At 48.0% G+C, this 22,315-nt stretch overlaps 1 protein-coding gene across 1 annotated transcript in view; it reads right to left on the bottom strand.

The window, feature by feature from the left end:
• Nucleotides 1-227: 227 nt before the first annotated feature.
• Nucleotides 228-22,315, bottom strand: part of GRIK4 (glutamate ionotropic receptor kainate type subunit 4) — a 327,108-nt gene continuing 305,020 nt past the window's right edge. The window contains exons 17-19 of the mRNA XM_089915709.1: nucleotides 20,088-20,216; nucleotides 6,418-6,536; nucleotides 228-3,126 (exon numbers count right to left, since the gene is read on the bottom strand). Of these exons, the coding sequence (XP_089771835.1) occupies nucleotides 2,767-3,126; nucleotides 6,418-6,536; nucleotides 20,088-20,216 (608 nt within the window). The 3' untranslated portion in view covers nucleotides 228-2,766. The remainder of the gene's footprint in view (nucleotides 3,127-6,417; nucleotides 6,537-20,087; nucleotides 20,217-22,315) is intronic.

Below are 22,315 nucleotides of genomic sequence, written 5' to 3'. Positions count from 1 at the left end.
TGCCTCCAGGACTACAAATTGAAAGAAGCCACCTAGATTTTTCTGGGGTCTGAACAAAGAGCGGAAGAGGATAGGGAATGGAGAGGGAGCGAGAAAAGGGCAGGTGGAGGGGAAGACAAAATGTGGATTTCTACTTTTATTTGCTTTCAGAGTACCTGGATTTTAGACACACCAAACCATTCTTTCCAAACCCAAACAGCTTTCATCCATCACTAACATTTCAGGGTTTGTTTCTGTTTTATTGTAAATATTGCAGTCGAAGAAAGATAAACAGACAAGAAAAAACGGCTTTATACAGTATACAGAATCAGATAGAAAATACAGAATGGAAAAGAAAGCCGACAACCAACAGATAAAAAGTGGAGACAAACCAAGGAAGAGAACTAGCTGGTTGCAGATTCACTCACCAGCTTGAGTGAGGTGCAGCAATGGTCCCAGCAGCTGATAGAAACTGCCTAGCGCTGTCAGTCTTATCTTTATTCCGTGAAAGAAACAGACTTTATAAATGATTCATGTGGACGTTTATTTCACCAATCCATTTTATAAAAGTTTGCTATTGATCAAGATATCTTGCTCATAAAAAGGAGTTTTTTTGTGTTTTTTTGGTTTGTTTTTTTTAAAAAAAACAACCCTTCCTGCCCCACATGCGATCTGACAGTAGGGACCACATTGTCAGAAGCACGGAATGGAGCTGTGGGTCGGGGCAGCATGGCACCATTGCAGTCTGCGGTCCATCTGCCTTCAGGTGCCCTTCCCACCAAATCCACGTTTCTCCAGGAGGCTCTAAGCAAGGTTTAAAAAAAGACTCATGTCCTGCAGAGCTTGCCGACATTTGATGGTTTAAGAGGGAAAAGTAAAAAGATTCAAATTCATAAGAGAGAAGAGGTCAGCCTAGGACAAAACTGGCATCCTTTATAGGAACCATCGGGGTACCCCCAGGATGGCAGTTCTAACTAATAGTCCTGGCACAACGAAGATGTCGACCTAATGTCGACGGCAAAAGCGTGGAATTAAGCTCGTTGTCTTGCAAAGGTGTCTTTATTTTGGTACGTTCAGAACAGAAACAACGTGAAGACAATTTGATTCAAGGTGGTGACAGCGGGGGAGATGGCCCTGGTGGCTGTTTAGTTCTCTTTCCTCTGAATTTTCTAAGTTGACAAACAGAAATTGCATAGAATTTGTTTTCAATCAGAAAATGAAAACTCTCTGTGTGAAACTCCCAACTGGCGAAGCCAACCAAAAGTCAAACAGCTGCTGAGAAGCTTCACCCCTCCCGCTGAGTGCTCCGGACACTGCAAACATCTCACAAGTAGAGAAGTACTTAGCAGGCATCTGACAGCCTGGAAAGCATCAGTAACTCCGATTGTGTAGATGAAAGAGAAGTGAGATGCTTCATGTAAAGTCATACAAGGGGGGCTACTGCCCATGCTTAGGTGAGGACTCAAGAGTCCCTAGTTCCCAGGCCTGTGTATTGACTACAAGACCCTACCTCTCTCCCAGGAACCTGGCAAATTCTTGATTACTTAAGATCTTCCCATATAATAAACACACACACACACACACGCACACACACGCACACACACACATTTGCACCGAGGTCTCACATCTAGTAGCAAGAAATCACCCAATCCATGATAGCCTTGGGGGGTCTGGCTTCATAGGCAGCTACCGAGTTTGATTAAAAAGAGGTGCAGTTGACAAAGTATGTACCAGACCAGCAGGGCAGCCCCATCCTTCCCCACTTGAAGACAGCACGTTCCTGCTGAAGCCAAGGCCACTGTTGGGGAAATTTGTATTTACCCTCTCTGCTCCTTAAACAAGGGCCTGGGATACTTTGTGCCTTCTACTCTCCTCCGTTATCTCTCTTCTTCAGAGATCACATTCACCAAAGACCAAATCAAACCCAATCATAGGGAAAGTCGAAAAGAGAGAGAAAGAAAGGACAAATTAACCTCTGAAATCCCAGGCATTTCAAGGTCTCTCAGTAAACTATGAGTTAATTGGGTTTTGGCATTTAAAAACTTACTGGACCTTTCTTTGATATTCTCCACCTAATTCACCACCTCCTACATGCCCTGCGGCCCCAGTCACCACACAGAAAGGAGAGTTCAACATCTGGAGTCTGATGCACTGGCCGCTTCATATCCTAAAATTTAGGAAAATGGTAACAGGGATTATTGTGACTTCAATTCCCTAACCCAGCCTCCCCCTCCAAGAAAACGAAACAAAGGAATAGAATTGAGACAACAAAGAAGAAAAGGAAGGAAGGAGAGAAACAGAGAAAACAAAAGAACATTAACAAAAATATACAAATCCAGAAAAGAAAAACTTCCCTGTTGAGTTTAATTTTTTTTTTTTCCTGTAAGAACTAGACCCAGGGTACAATGGCCCCTTCCTAGGGGGAAATTCCTCTGATGATGCCACCGATCCATCAGATGGTCTGGGCAGGGACCCCTCCCACCCCGACTCTTTAGTTTTGTTGGGAGGGAAAGGCCCACTGCGGGAAGAGGGGGCTTGTGGCCAGGTGGGAGAGCGTCCCAGGCCACTCGGGCTCAACGTCTCTGGGTGGCCCCAGCTCCCCGGACCAGGGCGCCGTCTCCGGCTGGGGCGTCAGGCTCTTTGATCGTTTTGTAAAGTTACTGGATCCAAAATCTGGAGAGAAGGGTGGACGCTGTACAAGTCCGGGGGCCCCGCCGGCAGTATGGCGGGCTCAGCGCATCCCGCCTCCGCAGCGGGTCGGGGAGCCGAGCATCCTCGGCGGCGGGGCTACTCGGGCTCGCTGCTGTTGGTGGTCTTCTCCCACTCCAGGCTCTCCTCGCTGCGCGCCGGCGACGGCCGCGCCCGCAGGCCCTGGAAGCGGCGGCACTCGGGGCACACGCGTATGTGCGTGCAGCCGCGAGCCACCAGGGCGGCCTCCTGGGCCAGTCTCTGCGCCAGCTGGTCAGGCTCCCCGGCCCCGCACAGCTTGCCGTTGCTGAGGGTCACGGTGCCCCGGGGCCGGCGCTGCTCCTCGGGGATGGGGGGCTGCGGCGGCGGTAGCCCGGCGCGCCGCCGGCGCGGGTGGACACTGTCCTGACACAGGATGATGCTGCGCAGCTCGCTCACCATCTCCTGGCAGACGGACACCTGGAGGACACGAGGAGGTCACAGCCCGACCTCTCAGGACCAGCCCCCGAGGGTCCCCTGCGGGCTCATTCGGGCGCGCGATTAGGGTGCAGTGTTTCACAATTATATCATCTTACATGTTTGAAGGTCTTTCAATCCACCTCCTCACTTCCACCCGCTATTTAATATTCAAACATCCTCCATACCATCCCACCAGCTGGTCGTCTCGTCTTTGAACAGCTTCAAAGACACTGATCTCACCATGTTGGGAAGGTGCCCCTACCATTTTTGCAGATTACCCTTAAACGCTGCTTCCTTCTACTGACTTAATTCCTCTCCCTGAACTTTTCATCCATCCATCCCAGTTAAATTTGGACCTTGAAGCCGACTAAATAAATAATCCCTTTACCGCATGTCAGTCGTTCAAGCCTGTGAAAAAACAACCATGTCTCCATGAACTTTCTGTTCTCAGGCCAAAGAGTCTCATTTCTTTTAATCAGCTGGTTATGGCTGGAAAGGCTGCGTTCTAACAATAACTATAATAACAAAAACAAGGCAATCTACTCCTGCAGCTCTGCCATCTCCTGATAAGAAACTCTTGGGTCCAGCTGTGTTTCAAAATATTTTGAATTTTGACAAGGTAATACAATGCACATAAAATATGTATCACTTCCAGTGGGCTCTGGGGAAGACCCTGTATTCAAACACATTAATATTTCTGTAGCAAAATGAATATACGTTCACACCAAGTGAGTTAAAGACCATAAACATTAGCCTCATACAAGTCCAAGTCAAGGTTTGTCACCAAAAGCATTGGCATCAAACTTACAAAAAGCTTGGAACTTTTTGAGCTTTTGAGGTTTCAGAATTGTGGATGAAGAATCTTGAACCTGTACCACGACTACTACTGTTATACCCATTTCACAGATGTGGAAATAGAGGCTCAGAGAAGTTAGATACCTTGCCAGAAATTACTCGACTAACAAACAGCTGACCCAGAATTTGAACCTAAACCTACATACTGCAGAGCACATGCATGCTCTGCTTTCTTCTCTACTCTGTGCTGGAAAGGACACTTTCTCCCATTAGGATGGGAGAGGCAGCTTTCTGTTCTTTCATGTTCCTTCCTCCAGTCTTCCCGTTCTATCAACAGGATAGTTGTTCTACCATAGTCAAATAGTTAACTTAGCCTTTACTCTTCTTTCTAGATGTTGGGAGAGCTCGAACTCCTCACTGAATTTTTCAAGGTACATCCAGACCACTGGCGAGCTCTTGGGAGAATAACCCAGGGTGCACAGATCCTCTACCTGAAGCAGCTACAGAGAAGTAGACTCCCCTAATGGAACACGGCCTGAGTTAGGACTTGAGACCTGGATTCTGGACCCAAGGTTGTTGGTGAATAGCAGAAACTGTAGTCAAGTCACTTAACTTCTCTGTGCTTCTAATAATAATTACAACAAAAACACCTCCACCTGCCTAATCTATTATATGTGACAAGAACATAAAGACATATATTGATATTTATTGACTGTCAACTAAGTATCAAACACTGTGCTTTGCAGTGGAAATACAGACACAAAGGACTCAGTCCTTACTTTCAGGCAGTGCAATGTCTCGTAGCCAGGCTGATACGAAAATAATTGACACAGTTTGTAAGTGCTCTATGTGCTGGTTACAGGGGTGGTGGAAAGGAGGAGGAATGAGCAACTTTCTGGTCCAGGGAAGAAGGCAGGAGAACTCCGGAAGGTTTCACAGGGACAGGAACACCTGAACAAGGTCTTAGGAAGAGGTAAGAGCACCGCCATTTAAGGGGTGGACAGAAGGAGAAAGCCAGTAACGCTGGAGAGGGAAGGAGGAGGGAAACCAAGAGAGCTTGGAGCAGGCAAGGCAAGGGAGGAGAGAGTTCTGGAAGGAGCGGTCCACTTCATCGAGGGCCACACTGAGGTCCAATAAGGCCCAGTGGGTTCTCTTTTGGTTTTGTTCATTGGGAGGGGTCAGACCTCTCAGCCATGACTTTTTGGGGAAGGGGTGGGGAGAAGCCAGCTGCCGTGGAGTGAGGCCCGAATGGGAGGCGAGCACATGGAGAGAGAGGCAGTCGGATCACCTGGGCTTGCAAGAGGAGAGGGGTAGAGCAAGAGCTACAGCATCATGGCTATTATTTGAAAATATGGATAAACATGAGCATAGTTTTGGACTTGGGGGAGAGAGCAGGCAAAAAAAAAAATAAAGGGGAGAAAAAGGATAATCCTAGAGGAGCTGAGGAAAGGTGGGAACAAGGCAGAGATGGAGGGATGACCAGAACACCTGCAGAAGCCCTGGGGGTGGCTCCAGTTGTGGGTAAATTTTCAGGTGGGTGTTTTAATTTGGGGCTGGTCACTCCCGAGTTCCAGGTGAGGCAGGAGGTAAAATTAGTCATGGAGGAGCAAAGGGATGTGAGGAGTGGGTGATGGCTTGGAAGTCCTACTGGGAAGTGGGAAAGAGGCTGAGCACAGAAAAGGAAAAGACTGGTCAGCAGTGTTGAATGGAGGCCCTACATGAGGCTGGACCGCCTAGGTTTATAGGGGTGCTATACTCTTCTGTACTGTTATCTGCTGTGAGGAGCTGTCAATTAGGGAAGGAGATTTTAGGATGATCAGGAGTTGGGAGATTGAGATAGAGGCCAGTATATTTCAAAAACCAAACAATGCAAGTAGCGTGTAATGATTTGTGCCCTGGAATGGAGATAGAATGGGGTAAAGTCATCTTCCTTCTCTCAGACTCTTCCATCTGTGTGAAGTTTATATTAACCCAGTTTCTAAGCCACAGGTTTGGGAACTAAACTTATTCAAAATCCCTGAGAAGGAAGATGTCATTAGGAGCTCTCGTGAACTGGGATACCTCTAAACAGCTTTACCTGCAAGGCAAAAACATACTTAAGGTGGAAGAACCAAAGCCATCGTTTCCATTAGTAACCTGGTACTTTCGCCTGTTTTCCCTTATAACACTACATCTTAAATCATAGTCGTGTAAGTCTTTGTTGTTCATAAAACATTTTTCACAGATTTATTTACTGGGCTGTTTCAAAGAAGAATCTGAAGCCCAGAGAGGTTATGTGCCCTTTCTGTGGCTGCATAATTAGTAAGTGATGAAGCCTGAACCCTGAGCTCCTGTCCTCGGAACTGGGATTCTTTCCGCTGTGCTGCTGTTCCATGGGTGCCCCACCCTCCTGTGGGATTTCACAAGTTCTGTCTGAAATGACCTTTGTCCCTGTGTGAGCCTGTGAACTTGGCCCTGCTTGCCAATACTATAGGTCATACCCCTTAGAAGGTTTACCTCGGTCGCTTCTGAGTGTCGGAGAGTCCATAAAAACTCCAACATAGCCATAAAAATGGCCACGATTAAGCCACAAATAAGAACCACAAAGATTCCACCAATATTCTCCATTCCCAGTCCTGTAAGAAAGTGAGAACGAACAAAAAATAGTGTAAAAGAGCTGGGAGACATAATCATTCTACCAAAAATGCTGAATGACCAGAACTTGAGTCTTGTAGACATTTTACACACATGTTCCTTGAGATATAATTATTCTTTGGAACCAAAAATGCAGCATAGCTGGAGTAGAAGAGGGGAAAGGGCTCTAGATGCAAGTGGAGGAGATTGGTGAGAAGCTTTCTGGGGTGGGAGGGTCAGTCAGTTTTAGAAAAGGGCTAAGGAAAATTTTGATTTAGCATATAGAGACATGATAGCAAAATACCAGTAAATTCTAGCACTTTCATAAAAATTTCATCAATCTTCCTAATATTGTGTTTGCTTCATATAAAGCAACTGTCGTAACCAAACTATGGATAGAAAAAATTACACTGACTTAATTGTGTCAACGTGTTACTAATAGACTTACTTGGAAAGTAAAACGTTTTATCCCAGGTGGTTCCCGCACCTGGCTGCCATCAGAACCACCTGGGGAGCTCATTAAAGGTATGGATTCCTAACCCTCACCCCAGACATATTGAATCCCTATCTCTGGAGATGCGGCCCAGGAATCTATACTTTAAAATGCATTTCACAAGTGATTCTTTTCCAGCCAGGCCTAAAATTTGTTTGCAAATTGGTATTTTGGGAAGCATGTGTATGGCTAAGTTCCTTGAAGGTAGGCAGTTTCTGGTTGTAACCTCATTGCCAAGCATGATACCTGGCATATCATATATACTCAATAGATATTTCTGGAATTATATGGTTGTGTCCAACACTGAGTTAGCTATGTAATTGGATGCTTTTTTTTGTACTAGAGAAACCCAAACGTTAGGGGAGTGTCAGAAACACATGAAACCCTGATTCAAGAGGAGCCGCAATCATAAATCAAAAAGCATCTTTTATCCTGAAAAATGCCAAGAGGGTAGCTTATGTCCTGTGCTGTTGGAATGCCTGCACACTTGAGTGTTTGTTCAACCAGCAGTGCCTTCACGGGACACAGAGCTGTGTCGGTGTCAGGGAAAGCCAGCTTCATACCACACTGAGATGAGCCATGGATCAGAAGCAGAAATCTGACACTGCTTCCTACACTTTGGAAAGCTGGGAAAATGGCCCTACCTAGCCATTTTACGATTCCTTGGGTTTTCTTTCACAAAGACTCAAATGGCTGTCTGTTGGTTTTTTGTTTTGTTTTGTTTTGAAAATAACACAGCTCGGCACAGTGCCTGCCTACACCAATAATCTGCTACAATGGCTCCAAGGGCTTACACCATGAATGTACCCAGTGGATTGTATACTCTGGTCTGCAGGTCCACACAGCCAACTCTTGGGTACCTGTGTGAGTAAACATCCTCTATTGTGAATAATCAGAAAGAGGAGATGACTTAAAAACTCAGTTCTAAGGGAAGGCACATAGCGTTTGGAGTAGATTTCTACCCTCCAAGAGGAAGGTGCTTGGGCTTCATTTGTTCACCTGCCCCCCTAACCTGGGACCATTTGGGCAGAAGGCTTTTAACCATAGGAACATCCGGGGACAAAAGGGACACTTAAGGGGGAATGCACCAAGGACATAGCTGGGGTGTCCAGCCACAGATCTAGGGGTGGTGAGAACCGGGTATTGGGACGTGCATCTGAGCATCATGGACAAACTAGTTTCTCCAGCCAGCCCATGTAGAGAAAGGGCTCCCCAGTGAAGGGGAAGTGATGACTGTGATACCAAAGATGCCCACCTGTTCAGGTAAACAGAGCTCCAAGTGACTGGTGAGGTACCACAAGACTTTCCTGTCACCTTGGGATAGCTCTGCCTGATGTAGAAAAAGACAAGGATCCCCTTGAAGGGCTTCAACCTCCCCTCGTGTTTCTGCAGAGGTGTTCTCCCCTCCTCGAGTCCAATTCGGCCATCTGGACTCTAGTGTTTCCCTGTCACCCTCAGTCACCATCCCAGCCCTCCCCAACCTTTTTCCCCCTACTGACTCTTTCCCTCAGTGCACACACACACTCACGTCTTTCCCTTCTTAAAGAAAAATACAAAATCCTTCTCCCTCCAGCTCTGTCTAGTGAATACCCTTCTCTTTCCTTCCTTCCCTAGGCAAGATTTTTGAAACTGTCTATATCAGAACTATGTTAAGACAGTCCTTAAAAGGCTTACATTTGAAGACCCATCCCACATGAAAGCAAGTAGGAGAAAATGCACCCACATCTTATGTTAAATGCATTTTAAAAATTTTGCTTCTGATGTGATGGAGTGGCAAGCAACAGTTAATGTATAATTGGCTGTGATTTCTCAGCAGTCGTTGTTCATACAAGAGAATGTTTGCAAAAGGAGAAAAATCAAACCAAAAAAAATTGTTTCTAGGGCTTCCCTGGTGGCGCGGTGGTTGAGAGTCCGCCTGCCGATGCAGGGGACACGGGTTCGTGCCCCGGTCCGGGAGGATCCCACATGCCGCGGAGCGGCTGGGCCCGCGAGCCATGGCCGCTGAGCCTGCGCGGCCGGAGCCCGTGCTCCGCAACGGGAGAGGCCACAACAGTGAGAGGCCCGCGTACCGCAAAAAAAAAAAAAAAAAAAAAAAGTTTCTAAATGTAATGAAGTTTTTATGAATATTAAATTTAAAAATTAATGAAGTCGAAACAACGTTACATTTTGGAGATAGTTAATTACATGTCTTAATTTGATTTAGCAGTTTTCTTTTTGCATTTTGAAGCTAATAATTTTTTTCAGATCTCAAACATAATTTTGAACACTTGAAAATCTTTTAGGCGCTAGGTGGTCTGTCTATGGTATCTAAAGGAGAAAATGATTGCGTCTGAATTCACTTTTATTCTCCCGATATTCACTTGTCATCCCATGAAATTTTGTCTTGTACCACTAAAACCAAGCTCACTGAGGTTACCAACGAACATTTTGTTTCTAACCTATCGGAAAATTTCCAGTCCCAATCTTAAGTGACCTCTGGTAACACCTGACATTGTCAACCACACCCCCTTCTTGGCATTTTTTTTTTTTTTTTTTTTTTTTGTCCACGCTGCAAGGCTTGTGGGATCTCAGTTCCCCCACCAGGGATTGAATCCAGGCCACGGCTGTGAAAGCACCGAATCCTAACCACTGAACCACCAGGGAACTCCCACTTCTTGGCTTTTTATGAAGCCATTGCTCTCTGCTCTCCACCAATCTTCTCAATTGCCTTTGCCTGCTCTGAGGCATATTCTCCCATTTCCCTGCATTTGGCCTCTTATCTCTCCTCCATGCACTGTCCTGCTGATTTTACCTCCTAAATACTTTTCAATTTCTTACCCTCTCTCTCTCTCTCTCTCTCTCTCTCTCTGCTACCACTTCCCTAGCTCAAGGCCACACCATCTCTTGCTTGGACTTTGGCAGCATCTCCAAAGTGATTTCCCTGCTCGTAGCTGTGTCCTCCTCAACTTTACCGTCCACCTAGTTGCCTGAGTGATCTTTCTGATCAGAGATGCTTTCTGATACAACATATGCCACTCTAATATTGCATAAAATAATAATTAGTTTCATGCTATATATCTGGATTTCCCACTAGACTGTGATTCCCTTGAGAGGAACAGCCATGTCTTGTTCAACTCTATAACCCCTGGCACATCATAAGAGCCCAATAAATGTTTGTTGAAAAAATGAGCTGAGAGAAAGAGGATAAGGACATCCCAGGTGTAGAACCATGAATTCTCAAAAGCTTTGGATGCATACTGTGATATGTATTCATTCCTAATTAAATGTTGTTTAAAATAATCATAAAGTGGGCCAGCCCTCGTTCAGTGCTCCCAGCCTGGTGGCCTAGACTGCACTCTGTGGCTGGCCAGAGTGGGACTGAACATGATGTGGACGATCCACAGCATGGACTTGACCACACGCGGTTGCGGGCAGGCGTGGGGGGGATGGGATAGGGTTATAAATGGACAGGTGATCTGTGCTGGGATAATCTTGATCAGATCAGGGAAAGCTTCTCTGAGGAGCTCAGGTTTGAACAGGATGCTGGTAGAAACCGTGAGTCACTGAAACACCCCACAGCCTCTCTTTCCCAGCTTCTCGCATTTCAGGGCCAGCATGTTAATCACGGGTGTTGGCTCCAGCGTGCTGACTCCTCGCTGAGTGGCCCCCTCCTCTTAGGAGCGGGGCTTGTATACCATTGGTGCCTTTAGGAACTTATTGGAAAGTGGAAGCAAGAATAGATTGCTGGCAGAGTCGGAGTTGAGAAACAGATGGAGTGGGGAGAGGGAAGCGGAGTTAGGAGACAGCAGCAGTTCCGTTAACGCTGTCGTTAGTCATTCTCCTAGAAGTCAAATGCCTTCCCCAGCTCAGAGCCCTCACTCAGAGGAGCCTGTCATGTGGACTCCCTCCAGGCTGACCCCAAGGCCCTCCACACCGGCAGGGGAGTCATCTCATCACTCCCCCTTCCCTTCTTCAGACGGGACCTCACAGAAGCCATCCAGACAGATGGCGTTGAAACTGAGATTTTCTCCTGACACTTGAGTCTCTGAGCCTCAGCTAGGCCTCAGCCATAAGACTGTATTAACCGAAATGGAATCAAACTCTCCCCACAAACTCCTGGTTGATTGAAGACCAACTGTGGTGTGTCACTCACAGATTGCCCACAAATACAAATGATAGTTGACAAATGCAAATGAAGAACATTGTCTCTAGAACTAGAATGGCCACCTGGAAGGGAGAATCTCTGAGTAGATTTGAATCTCCACCCACCCACCCACCTGCTCTGTCTTCCGTTCTGACTGGCAAATAATCGCTTCTTGGATTCAGGTGCACGTATGTCCCAGCCCTTAAAACCCATTCATATCTCCAGATGGCACTGTGGAAATTTGTTAACTGCGATGCAGGAAAGCTCATTCTGAATGGGAGCCTGGGAAGCAAAGAGGCAGAGTCACAGGAGCCACAGAGCAGGTGCAGGGGGAGGAGAGACCATTATACCACAATCCCGTCAAGGGACAGTGTATTTAGTCTTTGACTTTGGTCAACACATCTTTCTCAAGAAAGCTCCCGTGAGCTGAGCACTACGCTAGGTGCTGAAGCTTGGTGCAATCTTCCACATTGAACATATTTGACAAAAACATGGATTCTTTGACCATTTTGACTTTCCAGCACTTCCTAATTCAGAGCTACATTCACCTACATCCATGCAAATACATTAAGTGGGCCCATCTCCATGGACGTATTTGTTGTAAACAGCAACTTCACGTGCCCATACGTGAGCCGACCCGTATGACCTTCCCAGAAAACATAAAGCGAATCGTCATGTTTGCACTGCTGAGGACTGTGAAATACTAAGTTTGCCATTTCTTCTTGCAATGACCATGACGTCTGTTGACTAGACCTAGCAGATCCTGGAGACGGTGATGGCAGAAGGGTAGAGAAAGGAACGCAGAATAGAAGAGGGATGGTAGAGGAATCTGATAAATATTGCAATTTATCCAAACACAAGTTATGGGAGAGGTACTTTACAATTTATCAAAATATAGCTCAAGCACCTCATTTAAAAAAAAACATTATCTCATTCAATTATCATTAAAAATACTATAAAGAAAGTCCACGGTTGGCATTTTACAATTAAAGAAATGGAAATTCAGAGAACTTCAAGAATTTGCCCAAAGTCTTCAGAGCTCAGATGTGAAATCTAGATAAATCTGACTCTGCCCAGCTAATATTTATAAAAATAAAGCTGACCTTTATGACTATTTACTATGAGCCAGGTTACCAGGCTAAACATTTTAATTCAATCCTAACAGTTGCCCTGTGAAATTGGCACTACCCTTACCTCCATGTTCCTGACCAGGAAACCAAGGTACTGGAGTCAGGGAACTTGCCCAGGGCTCCACGGCTGGCGAGGGGAAGTGCCAGGTCCAGATGGAAGCCAGAGCCTGAGCCCGTATCCCTACCCCCATATCACTTCTCCCCAGAACTCGGGGCCCCCATGGTCCCTCATGCTGCAAGGGGCGTGATAACAGACCTCCACCTGGCTCCCTGTGACTGAGTTCATTCCTAGGACCACGCCACCCTCACCCCCAGTGACTGGGGAAGTGAGACCTATGTACGGGCTATTAGTTCCACTTATAAAACCCCCTTCTCTCCTTGGGAACATTACAGCAAATGTCTGAATCGATGATCCATTGACTTAATCTTGGCTCACTTTCCAGACACAGTGGGGCTGTGGTCTTTGTAACTGCTGACCTCCTTTGACGCAGACACACTGGGCCATGGTTCACCTCTGTTCCCGATCGCGCTTTCTGGCACCCCCTCCCCCGGAGCTTCCCCGTCTCTTAGCAGAGTCAATCTGATTTGATTAGGAAGAGGCTTCCTCGGCAAGCATCACTTCGAGACACTATCTAAACTCCCATATTCAGGTTTCCAGTCTTGGCCCTCTCCAGAGAAACCAGAGAACCAGGATAATAGAGCTGAGCCCCCAGGGAAGAAAGAGAAAGGAAAACGTCCCCGCGATTCCCCCAACCCCCCTCATCACTCGCCCCCGCTCTTGCTAAGATGTCTTACACTTTCATTCCCGCCGTGCCAGACAGCAAACTTCCTGCTCTCTAAGGATTTTGTGAGTCAATGCCACCGGCCTCTTTTCCATCCTTGAAAGGGGACCCTGATTTTCACAGCCTGGTGGTGTATTTATGTTCCTTTGAAGCCTGATTGTGAGCTTGTGTTTTTCAAGATAAAAGTATTTAATTTCCTTGGAATTCACCGACTACCTTTTTGTCTGGCAATTGTTCTGCAAAGCCTTCGGTAATCCAATCCCCTTGAATTGGGATGCTGGCCTCTGTGAGTGGCTAGCGATATTTCTTTTTATAGGAGTTGAGTGAGAAAATAAATAAAATAAGTGTTTTTGAAAAGACAAGGCAGAAGAAAATGAAACAGCTTGGAATGAAGCCTGCTTCTTTTTGTAATTCTCCAGTCTTCCACATGATCTGCCATTGCGTTTTTCAGCTGTGTATGCAGGTAGCTGGTCACTGAGCTATAGGCAGGGAAAGAAACGGGGAGATGAAGCCAAGGGGTAATGTTGAGGTTCTCACCAGAGCCAAGTAAGACCTGACAAAGACTCAGATGGTGGCATCATCCCAATGTGAGGATTCTTCTCTGGAATTTGGCAGTGATACCGGAGCTGGTTAGTAGTGGAGTAGCAGCAGATCCTTTTCTTTGAAATTTCTCACATTTTAATAGGATAATGAAGTAGAAAAGGATTATGTGAGGCACTGCACATTGTCTGGTACATTGCAATTGATGTCACTGTCAGTTTCAGAGATCTCTTGAGAACAGGACCGCCCTCACAGTTCCCTTCACCTCCATCCCTCTCTGTCTTCTCCATCTCCTCCTCCTTTCTTTAGGCACATGTGGAAGCCAACTGATCCCAACCACGAAAAGAAAGATCCCCTGGAAGCTGCTTTGGAAAGCAAATGAAAAGGACTGCCCTTTGTTCAATTTGAGACACAAGAAAAAACATGGTCCTGCGGCTCCATTCCTGGCCACCATGAAAGACTTAAAGGAAGAGATCTTTCAGGCCAGACTGGTCCCTGTTCTTCTGCCACAGGGCGGGGGGTGTCTCTCGAGCAGTGAGTTTTATTCCGGAAGTTTGGTGGCTAATTTGTCACAGGGAGACCAAGCAGTGGCTCTGTTCCTTCCAGGCTAGTGCTTCTGGCCTGGCTTGGGGGAGGTCACGTGGACTTTCATTCAGCCAGGAAGCCTTCTAGTCTCTCTGAGTAATGTCTGTTTGGGTTTCAGCCATGGCAGAAATGGGGCCACTGCATTAAACTGGCACTAGCTGCTGTGGCTGGGCTGGGAGCCGAAGCCCTGGTTCTTACGGTGATTTGCACAGTATCTCCCAGACAGACCCCTCTTGGACATCACCACTTATTAATACAGCTCCCCCTCTCGTTCCCAAGGACGACCGCATGAAGGCAAGTTAACATCGGCTGGCTGGTAGAACCCTCGCATTTTCCGAAGCACGTGGGACCTGGGCAGGATGTCTTCCACTGTTTATCTTCCCTCTTCATCTGCTCAGTTCCCTTCTCCGTGCCAGGGAACATTCGGTCCCCCAGTGCGGAGTGGAACGAAGCCTCCTGATCAGTCCTTTCCATCTTCGCTGGGAGCCTGCTTTCCCTGTGTCTCCTCTCCATCCATCCTGAGCTCTGCTGTCAGACCAGGCTTCCTAAAATTCTGTAGAATGGGGAAGAATATCCCAAGCCAACCACTCTGCAAAAACAACAGCTTAATTTTCCTATAAAGGTACCTAACATCTACCTCAAACTCCCGTTTCCACCTGATTGCCAAAAATGTAGCGATTTCTTTATGTTTAAATTTCAGGGGCTTCCCTGGTGGCGCAGTGGTTGAGAGTCTGCCTGCCGATGCAGGGGACGTGGGTTCGTGCCCTGGTCCGGGAAGATCCCACATGCCGCGGAGCCGCTGGGCCCGTGAGCCATGGTCGCTGAGCCTGCGCGTCCGGAGCCTGTGCTCCGCAACGGGAGAGGCCACAACAGTGAGAGGCCCGCGTACCGCAAAAAAAAAAAAAAAAAACACTTTAAATTTCAGATTTACATTCAGTTAAATACGGTGTTTTCTCTGTTCCCCCTTCACTCCTGGATGTATTTCAGGTCTGGGGCTGGGAAGGAGATTATGTGTCATGGGGGTGGGGTTAGATGTCCCATCCTAATGCCAGATTCCTCTTAGAATTCCAATATCCTTGTCTGGGGCCCCAGAAAATGGAGATCTATCCCTGGGACCTCTCTGCCCTGGGTCCCCACGTGCTATCTCTCACGCACCCACTCCACCATGGCGTGACACGTATTTATGGGGCATGCCAAACTCCAGAAGTAAGCAAAAATCTCTTTACCTCTTGGTATCCCCAACGAATCTAGGAGTTCTCTCTGGCACTCTCCCCCTCCCAGCAGGGCACAAGGCTCCTTCTCAGGGACCTGCCACATTCTAACATATCCTTTCCTGGTCTGCATCTTTTTATCTGGTTCACAGACTGGGTGGCCTGGCTCTTTGAACTTCTGGTGTTAGCTTTATGCAAAGCTTCCTTCAGGTACTGGCCTTCTGTATTCCAAAATAGTGATACTTTGTTAGCAAATCAAAAACCGTGAATTCTAAGAACATTGTCTCTGCTGAGTTGGAACAACTTCTTTTGGAACTTAAAGCCAATAACTGGACTCCGTTCTTCCCGAGGCAATGACTGTGCCCTGGGAACATGAATGCCACCGACAGCTCAGAATTCCATCCACAGCACCTGCTTTCCTGAGGCTACATCTCACTCCAGAACCTTTGAGGTCTTCCACCAATGTCTCCAACTCGGTCCACTGTGCTGTTAGTGTGCCAAGGCATATGCAAAGCTCTGGGGTGTTTACAGGGCATCTTCCTGGTACACTGATTTTACTTAGAGTCTAGGAGTGAAAAGCATTTTTCTATTACATAAACATGCCCCTATTACATTGTCAGATGCAAAATTCACATGTGTTTTTAGGACAAAACAGAAGAGGAAATTCCAAACATGCTGGGCTGCTTTAGACTCTGTCCCCAGATCCCCAAACATGCATACTCAGGGTCCTCTGCTATTAATTCTTTCCCTGGAAAGTTTGGGACATACTGGTTTGCTGTCCACATGCCTTGACCTTGTTTTCAATGCCCTCTTAACTCCAACCTCATCCTACTTATCCAAACCAGTTTCTGAGTGTGACAACTCTGTTCCACAACCTTCCTAAAGCTGTGACTCCTAATGAATGCATCATGGCCCAATGTCTCTGTAAACCTTCCCCGACTATTGTGCAGAATTAATCACTTTATTCTCTGGGCTTCATAACACTTTCTGTCCAGCTCTATGAAAGCATTCCTACAGTGCCACCATTATAGTGATAATCTGTGCCTCTCTTTAAACCCCTTGAGGGCAGGGCCATGTCTCATTGTTTTTCATACTCTCAGAGCCCAGCACAGTGCCTGATACACAGTGGTCTACATGGGGTGTCAGGGCTCCTGTTTGGGGGGAAAAAAGACTTCAAAAGTAGGACCAGTCTGGACGTTCTTGAGATGATTGCCCATTCATTCATTACTTGTTCATCCTTTCATCAAATACGGATGAAATGTCCGATGATATGCTGGTCACTGGGATAGAAAAATAAATAAGACACGGACCCTGCACTTGAGATTTTCATAGTCCATGGGGGACAACTATCAACAGACAAATCAATGCCCTGAGTGTTCATCTTAGAAAAGCTATGTAGCCTTGAGGAACATGGAGTGGATGGGCGTACTCGTGGCTGTGGATACTATTCAGACCTCAATTTCTTCTTTAGGCCTAGATTTTAGAATAAAATCGGTTCTCACCTCCTTTGCGCCAGTGCTTTGCTGAGTGTTTAACATGGTTTATCTAGTTCAGTCTTCACAATAGCCCGGGGAGGTGGCATTATTATTTCTAGTTCTATTCTCCAGAGGAGGAAACGGAGGCTTAAAGATGCTTCACAGTGTATATAACAAGGCCATTTATGGAGTGGAGTCCATTTGACCCAGTGCCTGTGACCTTGAACCCTGTCTACACTGCCTCAGGGGAGAGAACCAACCTAGCGGCTGTCAGCAGAACAAATAGGTGGGCAGGAGGGAAATATGTGAGCCCCATTCTTAGAGTGGGGCGCGGGGGGAGCCCATTGGACTTCGGGTGAAATCTCTAATGGGAGAGAGAGACAATCTAAATTGAGGTGCCTGAGTGAAAACTGTAAGGTCCCAGCTCCTGTGTCGTCATCCCCATCCTTGTCAATCTGCTGCCCTCCAACTGTTTCTCTATAGATTAGCAGTGAAAATAAACACAAAGAAATAAGGGCACAAAGGGGAAGGGCCTGTGGCTGGGCTTAGGAGTCAAGGATGAAAGGGGAAACTGGAGAGTTGGGATCAACTCGGTAGTGAGTCTCGAGGGGAAACAGGCTCAAAGAGATCAAATAGGGTCAGGTTTATAAAAGAAAGGAAAGCCAGGAGATCCACAACTAGTGGTAAGGAAAAGAGGCGGGAGGCCCGGAGCAGACAGAGCTGGCAGCGGGGGGCCGGTGGGGAGCCTGTGGGTTCCCTGCACCCCTCTGAGCCCTTGCTCTTGCCCACCCCGTTTTGCTCCGGCCTCCCGCATCTACAGCATCCCTGCATCCCCGCATATGTTCAGTCAGCTGTTCAGAGGCAGGAACAACTGAAAGGAGTAGAGAGCTGTGAGCGTGAAGGTTACTCGGGAAAGCATCATAGCACGGTTTCATTTGCCACCTTAGCGTGGCCCAGGAGGACAGTAATTGGTGGCTTTTGACAGCTACCAGTCAGTGGCTTTAATCACACATCCCACAGAGCCCCTACTACGTGCCAGGCTCTGTAGGGAGGCCAGGGACACAGAAGCGGGTGAGACGGGTCCACATCTAAGGTGCCATCACCCGGGCAGAGGAAACCAAGAGTTGTAACGTAGTGTGTTGAAGGCTCCATCCAAAATCACGGAAGGCACCTGACCCACTGTGGGGAGGGGCAGCTGGAGGGCGACCAGGGGCTTCTAGGGCAACAGAAACCTGGACATTTCTCTTGTTTCACTCTGGGTCCCAGGTCCACCTCTCTGTTTCTATTGAGTTTGTTCAGGTTTTTCCGTAAGATGTTATGGAACAACCCAAACGAACTTTTCGGCCAACCCTAAATTTTAAATTACTCCAGATCAAAGGCCACTACTGTTTCCCTCCAACTCCTTGGTAAGATGGCGCTCCTTCCCGCCACTCTGAAGTTCATTGTTCCCACAGAAAAACATGGACATATAATATCTTACCAATAATCTCACTTTACTTTGACTTTTCTGGGCCCAGTCAGATTTAGACTGCTTTCAATCCATGAGTCTTCTTCTGGGGAGGGGGCGGTGGAGGCACATCCTGCCATCCACACCTTCCCGGGTTCGAACCGTCTAGGCAGCCCAGATCTCCCCACGGGAATCTTTCTTCTCACACCCACACCACCTGCGGTCCCCACTCACAACCCTGCCCGCTGCACCGATCTCTGCCTCTGCATCCTCCCTCAAGGTGCTTCTTGCCTGCAATGTCCCGCTCCCCGCTTCCTTTCCTATACTGGTCCTGGGCGTCTTCAACATCTAGTGCATTCTATCAAATCCACGAAAGTTTTCTGATACTTTTCTCTGTACCTCCCCCATTTCTTTTTTTCTCTGAACAAACAGAGTCAGTCTCCTCCACCTTTGACCTTTGGGGAGTGGAGAGCCAAGAATGGTGTGGCATCCCACCATTCCTGCAAAGGAAGGGGCAGCATTTCCTCCAAACGACAAAGGGCTTGTCCCTGTAGGTCCACATTCCTGAGCCCTCTCCTCAAAGGATCAAGAGGCACAGGGAGACCCTTAGAAACATAAAGTCATTCCCTTACTGTCTCATCCCGGATAATCACTCACGCTGAGCAGAGAGGGAAGCACACAGCATCATTCATTTTACTCCCCAGCTGCCTCCCCAGGGGCTAGTGTGCATAGGTAAATTTGCTGCATATTTTAGCAAGGCTGCAGTAGATTACTGGGGTGACCATATGATTTATTGCCCAAGCCAGGACACTCTGAAAATGAAAGGGCATTCTAAAAATAACTAACAGGCATTCATGGATCTACAACAGATGTAACCCGAGACTATCCTGGATATGTTCCCCCTATAGAAAATGCTGGGTGTTCAGGGACCCTCGACACTCTTCAACTACACGTCAGTCAGGGACTGCTTTCTATCCAGCCGTATTTATCATTCATTCAATAAAATATCCATGTGCCAGGCCCTGTGGACAGCCCTGTAAGGAAGACAAACCCTGCCCTCATGGAACTTACATTCTAGTCGAAAAGGCAGAAAGTAAACAAATGAATAGAAACTATACTATCAGGTAGTGATAAGCTCTGAAAAGCAGAGCCCGAGGGAAGGGGAGAGATGTGTGGCGTGGGGAGGGAAGGCCTCTCTGAGGGACCTTCTGAGGGAACAGTGTGCAGACCCTGAGGTGGGAGGGGGCTGGGAGGCTTGGGGAACAGGAAGAAAAGGGGGAAACAGATCAGGAAGGGTCAGGAGGCCATAGAAAGCTCGGATTTGATTCTGAGTGAGATGGGAAGCCGTTGGAAGGTTTGCGCAGGCCAAGGCTGCAACCTTACGTGCGTCTTACAAAGAATCACCCTGGCTTCTGGTGGAGAGAACAGTGCAGAGGCGCCAGCATGGGAAAAGGAGCCCAGGCTGTTGTAATCGTATGACTGTGGGGTGCTGGTGGCCTGGGCCATGGCGGAAGAGGTGGTGCTGGCACAGAAGTGGCTGGACTCAGGAAGCATGGCAGGGGTGGCATCTCTAGGACTCGGGAGTGGGCGGGAGTGGATGCCGTACAGTAAGCCCAAGACCCTGGGACAGGGATGAGCCCAGCCAGTCCCAGCCCGGCCTTCAGCTCCTTCCGAGGCTTGTTCTCAACCTGGCGTTACTTGGAATTTGGACGCCACACGAGCAGCTCTGGTCCTCCAGGCAGGAGGGGAGGCCCTGGCCACCCTTACCTTTGGCTCTGTGGTCTTCCTCCTTGGGGCACTTGCCCCCTTCCCACCACTTGCGCTTCAGAATTTCCAGACGGTTGTTCTCCTGCAACTGGAGAATGGCCAGATCAAACTCGTCCCGGAAGACGGAGCCTGTGGGTCACAGGAGAGCCCGGAACACAGGACGTGAGCGCCCCCGTCTGCATCTCTCTGCTCCCTCCCCGGCAAACCTCCCTGCCACCCTGCCCACGTAACATAGGAGGGGAGGGACAGGGGTCCCCCCGCAGGAGCACGGCTCTCTACTGGCTAAGACTGAGGACTCTCCGCGCCATGCAGGGCACCAGGCGTTTCTACTTTCCTTCTCTCCACGCTGACTGGCACGCCCAGCCCACGGCCAAGACCCCAGCATGGGTCAAGTGACAGCCTTCCGGGCAGCTGTGCCGCCCACCTCCCCACCCAGGCGCCAACACTTTCTACCTGGGTGAACCCACCTCCCCACCAGCATGCGGGAAGCTGGTTGCAAAGCTCCCGGTCCGCCTGCCCCTGGGAGGCCGAGGAGGGAAATCTTCTGTGACACAAACCTCGCAATCAGTTGTCTATTTTCTACTTTATTGAAGTTAGTTTCTCTGCCATTTGTAACTCTCACTACATTACACCCGACAACTGTTTACCCGGAGCGGCCACCAATAAGAAAAGGGCCACCCAGAGCGAGGTGGAAGCTTCCTCTCCTCCATCTGTGTGGAGAATCGGTCTGGGGCACCCCCTTTCCCGCACAGCTGCCTGCTGGGTGCCCCAGAACCCCTGACACCGTCCACTACTCCGTTTACATCGCTCCTCTCTCCCTCCTCAGACAGAAGGCTCTGTTGAGTGCAATTCTTTTTAAATTTTTCGTATGGGGTATGGTCAAGGAGCTTTGGTTCTGGAATGTAGGTTGAATCACAAAAACAGGCTTAAATGAAACCGTGGAAAGCTCGATGCCCCAGCACAGGCTAAGGCCTGAAATTATTAAGAAAAATCATTAAGAAAAAGCTGCCAGGAGGCTGGAAGTGAACTAAGCTGCCCAGTTTTCTTGTCCAAGCTCTGTAAAGGCCTGATGTGGACAGACGCCCCAGGGAAAGGGGCTTTGTTGCAGGATACAGGCAAAAGCTGGAACAAATAGATTCCTGCTCTCAAACTTTCATGCACACAGGAATCCCCCCGGGGATCTTGTCGACCTGCAGACTCTAATTCAGTGGGTCAGGGGGTGGGGGCTGAGATTTTGCATTTCTCACAAGTTCCAAGGCAGTGCCCTGCCGCTGGGCCATGGGCTGCACTTTGACAGGTAAGGAACTAGATCAGCTCCCAGATCTCTTAGCACTCTAACAGCCCATGACTCCGTAGATAGAACCTTCCCTGCTCCAGATGCAACTACCCTTGGGCATTCAAACCCCAGGCCTGCAGCGCTGAATGTGATCTGGGTGAATGCCAGCAGCACCTCATATATTATATAGCAGGTGCTTAACACACATTTGAAGTGAATGGCTACTGGACCTAACAGATGGTGTTAGGTGGTGAGACTAATGACTATTCCAGGTTTAGAGACAAGTATCCAGCCAACAAGGCATTTCAAGCAGTTTTCGAGGCATTTTCAACCCAATCTCAATAGCACACCAAGGGCCCCATGAAAGGATTATTCTGCTTACTCCATGTTTGCCCACTTAGCTCCTAAGCTACCCGACTAATTTTCCACCTCATTCCTTGTTCTGTTTCTCGTCATCTTCCTGGGTCTAACCACACTGCTTATTCCATAGTTACACCCTTACTTTCCACTTAAGAAGGACACACATGCTCGTCTTTCCTGGACCTAAATTCTGTCCCATCGATCGACTATGCAATGCTCTTCCCAGCCTGATCTAAGAACCTGGGCTAACCCATAGCTCACCTTCCCCATCTATCCTGTCCTGTCGAGCTGGTGGACCCGTTTGGCAACACGGTCTGAGAGGTGAAATGCTGGATTTGGAGATAGGCCCCCTAGGCTCAAGCACAGCTTTTCTCTCCACTTATTCTGTGACCTTGGACAAGTAACTTATCAGCTCTGAATCTCAGTTCTCTCCTCTAGAATGGGAAGAACCACATCTCCCCTGCAGGTGGGATAAGACTAAGATAACACATATGGAAACAGCATCACCTCAGACACAGAACCAATGCATTTGCCTCCCCTTTTCCTTGGTTACTGATGAGAATTTCTAGAGTCAGTCTGCTTTATGCCAACT

This window comes from Delphinapterus leucas, chromosome 7 (genome assembly GCF_059928025.1).
Source record: "Delphinapterus leucas isolate spDelLeu-1000000601 "Yukka" chromosome 7, BTC_Dleu_Yukka2, whole genome shotgun sequence".
NCBI lineage: Eukaryota > Metazoa > Chordata > Mammalia > Artiodactyla > Monodontidae > Delphinapterus > Delphinapterus leucas.
The sequence above is the reverse complement of the archived record's forward strand: the minus strand, read 5'-3'. Positions and strand labels throughout refer to the sequence as shown.